Raw genomic sequence first — 13,076 nt, forward strand, 5'->3', positions numbered from 1 at the left:
AACTAACTGAGGTCTCAACCGCTTAATCCTCTTGAGTCTTCTCTCTCTCTCTCTCTATTATATATATATATATATATATATATATATATATATATATATATATATATATATATATATATATATGCTTTGGGCACAACCCCATAGCTGAATACCACACGACTAAATGGGCTAGAGGGTAGGTTTTAAAGCACAATCTTGTTGTGTGTAGGCAGAATGGAATTTCGTCCTATCAACCAATACATTTTTTTAAAATTTATTTCTAAGCTGATCTTTTTTGCTTTTTAACATGAGCTTTCCAGCGAAGATTGGCATCGAGAGTTATACCTTGGTAGTTTGCTGTATTCGTGACTGAGATTTCTTTTCCAATTATGGGTTTGTTGAGCTCTATTGGTAAAGTTTACATGTATAGATTTTGATTCATTTATTTCAATCCTCCACTTTTTTGTTCACTAGATTGTCATTTTTTAATTTAGATTTAATTTAGAATTCCTCGAATGTCAGTGCTACGTTGAGAAAAGTTGTAGAATAGGCTTTTTTTTTCCTCTAACAACTTTTCTATGACATTTGTAATTCGGTGGACACGATCGACCGTAGAGTGCCTTCCTCTCAACTTAAACTGATCTGAGAATCAGATTATTGTTTTCTACAATGGATTTCAGCCGTTTATGTAGTTTTTCGGATAGTTTCGAAAATAGAGGGGTTATTTCTGCTAATTTAGAATATGCAAGAGAATGATAAAACATATTATAACGTAGATGGCAGTAGACAGATGGCACAAATTCCTTGAAAAGGACGTTTTAAAGAAAATATACGGCGTGAAAAGTGAGATTAGAACATGGAGATATAAATATATTTATGAAAAACAAAATACAAGGAAGTACAGATCTCAAACTACACAGACTGCGATGGGCTGGATGTATAATGTGCGAATGTATGGACAAAAAATGCCGAGAAAAGCACTTGTTTCCGAGTTTGCGAGCCAATAGGAGAGCATTGGAAATGGTTGCAGGAAGATATCGCTCAAAATGTGATCAGTCCTCTAAAGATACGCATATGGTTTAGGGCAGCTCTGAACATGCACAATTGCAGAAGAAGAGGATTTCTGCTGAAGTCGATGTTTCACGATCGTATTTTGCAAGGAACAGTCTCAAGGGAGAGTTCTCGGATGCAGATTCATATTTTCATCTAATGGGTGAGCACTTGAATACTACCTAAGAATTTTACGAGATTCTGTTTTGTGACAATCAGTTAATGTGAAAAATTAGTGATATTTAGCTTACCTTATTAAAAACTAGAACTAAAAAATGAAAACTTTCAGATGCTTTGGAAAAAATGGTGTGTGATTAACAAGATCACTTTTATTATAAGAAGTGTGAGGGGTTTTGATATTTTTAATTATAAACAAATGATTATCAACTCAAATATTCAAGATCAGAATATATAAACTATGAAAAGCACCTCATGCTTTCCATAGTGAACATTTTTCTGTTAGTCACTTTTTATCGCAAATACGTTTAAGATAAGTTTCCATTTTTCAGTTCATTTTTCTAATAAGCTTCATTTTATACTTATCCATCTAGCAACAAACTAATAATTGGTAAATTTACAAAATTTCTACATTGCATCTTACTAATTTTAAGCTCCCTATTCGTAACAGATCCATCTCTGGAAAAGGGTGTAAATGTAAATAGTAGGCTATGCTTTGTAGGTACCTTTAGGTCGAGGGCCTGGATGCGTGGCAGCAAGGGAGGGTAAGTCTGGAACAAAGGAACAAAAACTCTAATTTCTAGTTGTTTCTACCGTCCCACCGATTTTGCTATTAGTAAGAGCTCACAGCGGCATGCAAATACGACAAAATTTCTTTGGTGTTGTCTAAGGCGCAGTGACCTGTGTCGCTTGTTTTACATGACAAATGTACAATGTGCGAACAAATACTAGAATATTGATAACGTACCAAAACGAGCAACAAAAATTATTTTTATTTTTATATTAAGTTGAACTATCCCAATGAAATGGAATTGTGAAAATAATAAATTATATATTATATATATTATTCCAAAACCTATCACTCTCTCCTCACATGCATAAAAGTATATAATTTTGAAATTTAGAGGGTTTTAATCACAATATGACATGAAATTTGATTACTTCTATTGGTTGTTTGACTATGAATCTGGTTTTTTTCCTAAATAATATGTTTTATTTGAATCTCTTTTACTAAATACTTATACTCACAATCAAATCAATAATTAAATTTGTAGTCCAGTCAAATTAGTCCTTAAAATAGAAGTAGAGTTACAAACATTTCCATAGAGCTAAAAATAGGTATGATTGTTCAGAATCCTATTATAAATGAATTGTGAAAAGTCCCCATCAATCCCCCTTGTGCAAAAAATTTTATTGATGTTTAAAGTTGACCAAAATAAGTTTCTCGCGTTTTTCAGCTAAACGGTGAGTTTTACACCAAAAATAATTCAGACAAAAATTTTAGATATCCCAATTCTCTACAAAAAATGTATCTACACTTTTTTTCATAAGTATTGCCATTACCGTGATATAGCGGTTGAATGAATTGAAAAATATATTTTTTCTCCAACCATAAAAAAATGTTGATATTTTTGTACTATTTTCAGGTGCAAATGCCATCAATTCCCTTACCGTACAAAAATTTGCTCGTTGCTTAGCAACCTTTAAATCCTAGGATTGAAAACGCTTCTTCTAATCCTAGGGCTAAAAGTACTACCAAACTACTACAAAAACCATATGATTAGTATGTCTACTTGACAATCGATATTTAACAACAATACCAGATATCCATGACTACCGACTTGCTATCGCTGTTATAATTAATAGTTATTCAAATTTATTACCAAATTATTTACGATTTTTGAATAAAACCAACTTTATTTTAATTTTGACATGGTTGGAGAAAAAATAGTATATATCATACGGACTAAAAGTGCCTATATTTACTCGCAATTTTGCGCTCCGCCTCGCAACTGCAAATATTGTTCGTAAAAAAAATATACACTTTCAATGCTTATAATATAATATACTATTATTCGTAATGCACACGTTGCCACACCACCTATGAGGTAGTGTGCTTGGTATTTTTTTTAACGTGGTTTTCCCGGCCTATTCCACGACCTATTGTAATCCTATTGAATTCACATTGAGTATTGAAAATGGTGAAAGCTGTGTAAATTATGTAATATATAAATGAAAAAATAATTTGAAAAAATTATTTTTTTTTGTACCAAGCTTGATTTAAAATATTATGGTGACTATCAATGAAACATACGAATTTTTAATGATCCTGATTTTTCTGTGATAATAATTTTATCACCATACTCCAACTTCAATCACATTTTAATGGTTCTGTTATCTATTGTTGATTTTTTACAAATACTTTTCATGTCGTCTAATGTGAATTGACAGTCATCGTTATATTCAATATGCTTAAATATCTCTCTCATCGCAATATTTGTAGCTTCATCTTGAGGACAACCGACTTTACTCCAAGTGGTCAGTTTCAAAAAAGAATTGTAGCAATCGTTATGATACTTAGCCTCGGCAGTGACTAAATCATATTCAAATTCAATTCGAGCAGCAACAGTTTTGGCTATATCTTCACAACGAGTTTTAGCTATAGTTAGAATACTGTCTTTGAACGAAAGTGTAGTCACTTTAAAAATATTACATCGGTACTGCAGTCTTTTTTCTTCTCCAACTCTTCATTTAATTCATTGCCGCAAAATAAACAACACCGATTGAAGCAAAATGTAGTTTTACTCACTTACTACTACACCTCTAGTACAGAGAGGACTTTTTTTGATGCACCAGCTTCTTCTTCTTGGCGCCGTCTTTTCAGGGCATCAATGCTACTTTTTCGCGTATAATTTTTTCGGCATGAGTTTTTATAGATGTCAGGTTTTTCAGGTAATCCTAAAACTCATCACCTCTTTCAATACTTGCATCAATTAATGCTTTTAAACCGCGATCAACAGTAACAACTCCACTTTCAGTCAAAGGTTGACATCAAATAAAGCAGAAAGCAGAAAACAATAAAATGCACCAACTTTGTTACAGAATATAAGCGATAGCCACAAGTTGTCACAACGAAGGAATGCTTACGACTAACAGTATTTTGTTATTTTGTTGAGTATGATACCTTTGAAACGGAGCAGGTGTATGAGCATCGCCACGCTGACAATTGAAAGGAAGACATGAGATGTTACTCAAAGCCATGCGACTTAATGAAAATGGGGACCGAGTTTTTGACGTTCATTTATATTCTAAGAATTTCATAATTTGTATGTATAAGACATAGGGACTCATATGTTTACTCGTATAACGGTTCAAAAATGTATATAAAAGTACATGAACGTGCATATTACGAATAAAATATTATTCTTTCAACCGCTATATCACGGAACTGGCAATACTTAAAAAAAAGAGTAGATACATTTTTTATCGGATGATCTACAATTTCTGTTTGAACTATTTTTTCTGTAAAACTCATCATTTAGCTGAAAAACGCGAAAAACCTATTTTGGCAAACTTTCACCATCAGTAAAATTTTTAACACAGAGACTTTTCAGAATACATTTATAATAGTATTCTGAACATTCATACCAATTTTCAGCTCTATGAGAATTTTTCTAACCTTCAATGTCTTATTTGACTGGACTATTGTGTTAGTTTCACGAAATCACATTGATATTCCACAAAATCTGGATTTAATTGAATCGAATCAGAAATCTAATGAAAATTAGATTACAAAAAATGGCTTCTAGAGCAAGCAGTTTTTCGGTGACCGAATGTTTGCAAAGGTATCGCAATCTTCACTTATCCACTGCTTAATGATTATAGAAGTGTTCAGGTGTATCAATGGTAGCAACATCAGCATTAGCGAGAAGCTCTTCCATGTTTCACGGATAGTAATTCACTGGCTATCTCCCGGTAATATGACTATAATTGTTCTTAGATATAATTCACTGAATAATACAGATATGTTTGTTCGATATTTTCAACTTGGAAACAAATGACTTTGTTTTTCGATAATTCACTCAAATGGAATCTTTCTTTATTGTTCACTACCATCGCTTAGGTCTCACCCATAGAAGATTGGTATGTAATATTTAGTAGATGTGTATATATATATATATATATTTTATACCGTTAGCCTCATCTCGTGCATTGCGAGAAGCAGTTTCTTAAGTCAAAAACGTTCGCTCGACATACTGACAGGCTAGTTGTAGTAGCGTACCGAATACATCAACTTCAACTTGTCCATCTTCAATACAATCGATGTATTACTTCTCAACCATCAATGAGACATCATTTAGTCATGAGGTCATCTATTAAAAGTTGATAATTTCACGTTATAATTTTTCTGCAATTCGAGTTAGGATAACTGCGACTATATCTATAAACTCGTTTTATTTGAATGCGCAGATAGTCGCCATTTTAAATTTCAGTGGTTCTATCTAGCAGCTTCACATTTTAAGAAAAGTTGTAATGGAAGCAGGTGCCCAAACAGTAGTCATATTTTCTTGTTATAGACAGATTAGTGATTAGGTACACAACGGATTTATAGATTCTAATAGTTTCAGTTCAGGTTCGCAAGTAGTTTCATATATTTTTTGACATAAAAAGGAAATTGGGGCTTTAACGATTTCTTATTAGATTGCGTATATTGATCAAATTTAGCCTTTTTTCATTGGAATAATCAGCTATATTTTACCTGACATATTAGTAAACATGTAAATAATTTATACTAATATAAGTTAGGGAATAAAGTTTCACTCGTTTTTGAACTCAAGTATTCATTCGTTATACTACTTTAAAGTTAGTAACTTTTTCTAACGTACTGTACAGAATAACACACATAATAAATTGGAAGAACATGTTTTCATACTGTAGGTTTGTTACAATACTCAGTAATTCTATAGATAACCTGTTTCGACCTCATTACGAAAAGTGGTTTGTTCGAAGAAACTTTCTACAGATACGTCGCTAGCATGGTGATTATATAATTGTCGGCTTGATAAATAGAGAGATAACTTGAAGTTGGGAAAAAGGGTTGAAATACGGCATTATTATATCTATCAACGTACAAATTACGTGCAAAAACTTTTAAATATGTTATATATTTTGATTCCATTACATTGGTATTTTTGCTGTTAATTTGTATTAATTTTATTCAACTATATTTTATTTCACATCAATATTGGAGTCAACAATAATTGTGTAAATTTATGAATGTTTCTATTTCCTGGTGATTCGAGAGAAATCTTCATCAATGAACATCTATATTTTTGGCATGACAAATATATTTCAATATACTGTGATGTGTGGATATTAAGTAACGACACTAGCGCTGTTACAGAAAAAGTACGCATGGGCTGCTTAGCCTGAAGCCTATTAGTTCGAATGCCATGGTTTATTTGTTTAACCGTAAAAATTATAGACGTAGAAATGGAGCAGCGAATTGTTATGAAATTTCACATGAAACTTGGGAAAACTGGAACTGAAACTCAAAATTTATTGAAACAAGTCGCGTTTACGTATTTTTTAGTGGTTTGAGCATCTAAAAACGAACGAAAATATGGAAGAAGATTTGTTTTGATACTTTTGAAATGCGACTTATTAAAAAACCTAATGATGTATGACTAATCGAAACGGCATTAAAAGGTATAAGGTTCGAGTATGTCAAAGCTGCGAATAAAAAAGGGGCTTGCGTCCTGAGGGAACTGCTGTAAAAATACTTTCTACACTGTTTCAAAGAATGGAAGATTCGCATGGAACGATGTAAAGACCGAGATGTATATATTGAGCAATAGTAACGCGGCAAGCAAGAACGCAGACAGCTGCCGATAAACGCTATCTCTTAAACTACAGCTTGTTTATAGAGCTACATACTCGCATCTACACATTATTTATAAGTTCACCTGGCAGGTAAAGAACCCCACCAAAATGATCTGTCTTTTTAGAAATCTTCTTTTTAATTGATAGATAATACCCTATTAAAATTTGAGTATGTCGAAGCTGTGTATAAAAAAGCGGCTCGCGTCATCGGGGAACTGTCAGAATGGAGCGATGTCATGATAGAGGAGGGATATATATTGGAGGTGGTAATAAATAAATATACATAATATTAAATAGTATGTTTTATATCACCAGTTTCGTTATATCATAGCAATACCTCATATTTTCGAATTGAAATATGGATTTTGTGTCACTGTTTCGAACACAATATTATAGTTGGAAGAAACGTTGGTTGCATTCAGAAAAATGCAATTTCATCACACATTCGATTGATTGTGCATTGTATTCCAAAACCGGCGTCTACAACCTTAGAATTGATACAGAAATGAAGGCGTGTTATTTTATTTATTCAGTTTTATTCGCTTGTAACGTTGCTGACTTTGAACAAGCTTTTTACGGAAACTTTTTACTCATAGCAGTGTCATGTAATACATAAAAGTAATAGTAAATGATGAATTTGCTTGTTCTGTCGACCACATTTTTTTTTGAAAATCGTGTTTTCTAACATCAATATAGTTGAATTATGAAAATATGTCTTCTCTTTTTCCATACTAGAACACAATTTCGAAGAAATGGATGTTCATTCACATGGGATAAATACGTGTATCATAGTAAGTTCACATTATCTTCGCTTTTCTTAAGCTCCTTTAATTTGTGACAATTTTCACCCTTTTTTATGATCTTTTTGGCGTTTCCAGTTTTCAATCTACTTGTTCTTCCGAATTTCCATCTTCCTTTCAGTGGTTTCCAATCAGTTGTTCGCTTTCAAGATAAATATTTCTTTTGTTTAAAATCCTGTCAATTTTCGGGTTCATTACCTTTGGAATTTCTCTTTGCCTTTCTGTGGGTTACGACCATTATTTTATATACGTGCATTCTTATATATATATATATATATATATATATATATATATATATATATATATCCTATTTCATCTTGATCTTCTTGATCTTGAAAATTCACTTCTTCGTATTTCTACATTCCTGTAGATTCTCTTATTTCAAATTTGATTCTAAAATATCATCTAGTTGGTCATCTTCAATCGTTGTTTTCTACCATATCATCTTTTTCTTCTTTGCAAAGGTTTCTTTCTTCTAGTATTCTGGACTGTTACTACCAAAATATGGTTTGAATCTTGGATTGCTTCTTTATAAGACATTATTATTGGATATGCAATGCGTTCTTCTAGATCTTGTTTCTCTCTTTTTCATATAGTTGCTTAAAAATGGAAGCTTTTGTGTTGAATACCAAATTTTTCTAACTGACCTCAATCCAATGGTTTTCATGAAATTTGTATGTTCTATTTTTTTCTTTGGTGCTGCCATCGTCAAATCTATATGACGTACCAAATTTCAAAAGACTATTTGTGAAATTCTATGACATTTCGATTAGTCAGAACAAAGTGACAGCCATTTGATTGAAGCTACTTTTGTTATTTCTAAAACAATGGATGCAAAACAATATCGTGTGTTAATTTATCATTGCTTCCAGTAAAAGCTCAACAATGGCTACAAAAGTGTTATCCGGATTCTGCTCCATCGAATAGAACTATTTGTTATTTGTTTGTGGAATTTTAACTTATATACATACTTTAACGTATATACATCTATGATGGTGAACGTTACACAAGAAAACATCAAAAAAGTTCACAAATTGGTTATATCTAATCGTAAATTGGAAACGCGTGAGATAGCTAATGCTATAGAGATATGAGATTTGATCTATCATTATGTTTGAAAATTTGTCCATGAGAAAGATTTCAAACACCATCAACATGTTGGTGATTCAGAGCATCGTTTGGCATTTTTACGCATAACAAATCAGATTTTTATATCGATATGTGACAATGGATGAAATATGGATCCATCACTTCACTCCAGAATCAAATCATAATCTGAGTGGACTGTTACCGGTGAACAACATATGAAGTGTCCAAAGGCACAAAAGTCAGCTGAGAAATGGCTTCAGTATATTGGGATGCACATGGAATATTGTTCATCGAAAATCTCCAAAACGGAGAGACAATCAATAGCGAATTTTAGATAAAGTTATTGACAATAAGACAATGTACCGATTCACAACTCGTCGGCAACGTTGGTTAAATTGAACGAATTGCTTTCTCATCCATCGTATAGTCCAGGTCTAGCCCCCAGAGACTACTGACTGTTCGCTGATCTCAAAAAAATGCTCACCGGTAAAAATTTTGCTCAAATGAAGAAGCAATTGCTAAATCTGTAACGTATTTTGAAATAAAAGATAAATCCTTCGACAAGCACGGCATCGAGAAGTTGCTTCTGGGAGGAGATTACATTGATGAATAAAATCGTTTTTTGGCAAAAATATGTATATTTCTTAGTTAGTCATACGACTGACTGAGTATTCAGAGAAGTTCAGTTGATTCCATATTCATTTTGGGTCTATGATATTCTATTCATAACAGAAATTGGTGAGTTTCTTCAATTATGGGCAAATTTTTTTGATTCTCATAGAACGTATTTATAGAAATTGTACAGCTTTTCTTCTGTCAGACGTATGAAAAATTTGATATTGTCAATATATATAATAATCGGAACAAATCAATCAATCAATCATCAGGCATATGCTTTTTACTTTCAATCTCTATATTATCTAATTCCTCAAATGAAAAAATGTAGTCAAATTAATGGTCAAATTTCGGACAATCTGAGGGTAATATAATTAATGACATTTTTCTCACTATAGACTGAGATTATTACTATGGGAAATCTATTAACTACGAGTGCAGCAGAACTAAGATATTCTACCATTGATATTGGATTTCATTAAAAGTCAACTATACACCAAAGTAAAGAATAGGAAGAATGTACTTGAAAACGGATTTCAAAGAATGATCAAAATTCAAGATATAGTACCATAGTTATCTGAACGATAATGCATTAGTATGAAGAGGATATTTGATTTCAAGCAAATGTGTGCTAATATTACTCAAGTTAATTGATTTATTTCAATATTGTCACTCAGTTTCAACATCTTAATGACATATTAGAACAAAAATTTTAAAAATAAATAGTTAGGTGAATAGTGTAGTTTCGACGAATCGACGCGCTCACGCCTAAGCTTTCATTTAGGATTTCTGTATTTCCTCTGGTTATTTTTCGATTCACTAAAGAATCCAAAAATTCAAGCAAATGCGATAGAGAATTCGCGGTGAGTGCTTTTACAGTGTCAAAAGGACACAAAGGGACTTTACTGAGGAATTTACCGATAACAAAATATACTTGGCCACGACTGGCACTATTCGAACATTGAAAGCTTTTAATAAAAAATGTGAAAGTACTAACAATAGATGGAGCGTATGAGAATGTACAGTATGAATTTCCAAGAGATTCGCCTTGGAATCGTAAAATATTCGGGGTCATCTTATTCCTATAAGACATCATTCACAATAGACCATGTTTCTTCACCAACGTTATCGTTGCGAATCTAGTATTATGATAAACATTCTCGGCGGCTATTATTGCCTTATGATAAATTTTTCTGTATAGTTTCACATAATTTCGAAAGACACTATTGGAGAATTTCCTTGGATGAGATAAAGATCGCATGTTCTTTACAGATATACGTAAACCTTTAGTTGGGTTGATTTCGCGCATTCATAATAAGTCTTATAGGGAAAGAAGTGGATGCCAAACAAGCTAGTATTTTTATGAATCTAGAAAATTCATATGAGTCAGCATCACCAGAGAGAATGTTCCAGTCAGTTGTTAGACAACGATGCTTGAGGTTTTGAAATTTTTTTTGCGAAAAGATACTGCATACGACAATTTTGTCAATACTAGTTCATGATCGAAGAGACCTGAATGAAAGACAGTACAGTCGATGGATTCTGAATCAAACGATGACGTGTTTTAACTAATGTATTGTAACGTTTTCTCTGCTCACAGCTTGCGTTACTTTTGTTGTTATAAACATTATACGATATAAACCTACCAACTTCTTTTTGTGATATTTTGTCATATTATCTTTGAGTAGAAATATTTACATATTATATTTCAGACCTCTTTTGTAGTTTTGTATGTACTACATACTGGGTTCCTGGAATTTAAGTTATATAGCACAGTTTAATTTGTCCTTTTGTTGAATTATTTTTATATAAACAAATTGAATGTTTGGTTTATTTTATTTTTAGGTTAAGTAAGTCTTGGTCCAAAGGAGGCAAGCATTATTCGAAATTTTCCAGACGTGGTATAACTGGTTGCAGAATTATGTTGCTTGTAAAAGCCTTCCCCTTAGAAGGTTAAAGCCTCATCTAGTTAACTATTCACGAATTAAGTTATTCCTGCAATATTTTGTAAATTTTGCGGAAATTGATTTTTGGTTGTTTAGTCCGTTGAAAGGTTGTTGAGGAGTGATTTGTTAGCTGGTGTTTTGAAATTGAGCTATTGTTGCACCTGGCTAGATTGTCGTTATGATGTGTGACCCGATTTTGCTCAAGAAGTCTGCTGCTAACTTCATTCATATTTTCCTTTTGACTGTCAACCGATGTGGAATTTTTCATTATGGATTTAATTATAGATTTCTAAATTTGGCTCCAAATTTTATATTTGCGGAAGTTGTGATATTTCCGACTAAGAATTTGACGATTGGAGAGGTCAGCGACCGTGGTAGCCAGGGCCTGTGCACTGGAATGGGAGAAGTTCGGGACGATTTTCAACTCCATCTATGTTGCCGGTTTACATCTAAAAGCTTACTTTTTGGTGTTTTATTTATGAATGTTTGCCAATCTCGATTCTGAAACTAAGTTGCAACCATGCATCCAGAAACAACCAAGATTATTGAATGAACAACGTCCATCTGGCAAACGGGGTATAAAATCTTTGCAAAGGTGTTTTATATTGTTTGTTTATTAGCTATTTGAATTTTTGTATTAAGGAAATAATTTTATTGAATGGTTAAATATGTTAAATTATTTTATCCTTATTTTACTTTTTTATAGACATTCATTATAGACAAAGAATAAATAACCCCAAGTTAATGCGTGCAAATACAGTATTATCATCACATAGAATATGTGGTATTCATTTTGAACCAATTTGTAGAAACCCCAATGGCAGGTTAAAAAAACTTTCACTGCCAACTATACATTTACCTGGTAAGTACTTATATTTACTGTGACAATAAACCTCATATGAATCCTAGTGAAAAGTTATGCATAGGAAAAGAATTGCCATTTTTGTTTGTGGGTTACGAAAAAGGTGAAAATGATATTTTTTGGGTACAGGAGCAACCATCTTCATTTTCAACACCAAAAAGGCTGATAGGTAGGTATGAAAATCTGCCTGTAAATTCTTCTAGTCATGTAATCAAGATGCTAAATTGTTTGAATCATTGTACATTTTGGGTATAGACATGACTCAACCATTTATGGCAGTTGTAAGCAGATAGTTATTGGAAAACGAAGAAAAATGGATTGATGTGTCTAACATCTGGGGAACAGGCTGTATGTCTTTATTTCATATTAACAACCAAAAGTATTATTCAATAATAATTTAGGTGAAAGATAAATGTCATTGTATATTTTCTATAATGTAGTTGTACAATTGTTTATTTTTGCTTACTTATTTCCTGTTTTTTTTCTATTGAGATTAATTGAGACATTTTTTAGAATCAATTACAAGGACTAGTTCCTCTATCAGCACCTTTACTGGTAACAGCCCAATAGAGGGCACAAAAAAACCTGTTTAAGGTTTACACAAGGAAGCAATTATTTCAAGCTCTTGTTGAAGAACCTTGTAAGTATGAATTCAAAATGGCAATATTTTTATATATAATTGTAATAGTTGTATGCACAACTATTGACACTGTCCATATAATAAATTTGAATTGAACCTGAAGTCATGAATTTATATAATTTGTAGGTAGCTCCTCGAGTATCCTGTATGAACCATCGATATCGACTAATAAGGAAACAGATAAACTTGAAGGGCACTCAACTGTGACAGGTGAGTAAAAAAAACTTTTTGTTTTTGGATATAGTTATAAAATG

The 13,076-nt window shown here is 32.3% G+C and overlaps 1 protein-coding gene across 1 annotated transcript in view; it reads right to left on the reverse strand.

Annotated features, from left to right (window-relative positions):
* LOC130443090 (lachesin-like) overlaps positions 1-13,076 on the reverse strand; it is a 506,360-nt gene that overhangs the window by 28,223 nt on the left and 465,061 nt on the right. Inside the window, exon 5 of the mRNA XM_056777553.1 lies at positions 1,713-1,757. Within this exon, the coding sequence (XP_056633531.1) occupies positions 1,713-1,757 (45 nt within the window). The remainder of the gene's footprint in view (positions 1-1,712; positions 1,758-13,076) is intronic.

This window comes from Diorhabda sublineata, chromosome 4 (assembly GCF_026230105.1).
Source record: "Diorhabda sublineata isolate icDioSubl1.1 chromosome 4, icDioSubl1.1, whole genome shotgun sequence".
NCBI classification, from domain to species: Eukaryota; Metazoa; Arthropoda; class Insecta; order Coleoptera; family Chrysomelidae; genus Diorhabda; species Diorhabda sublineata.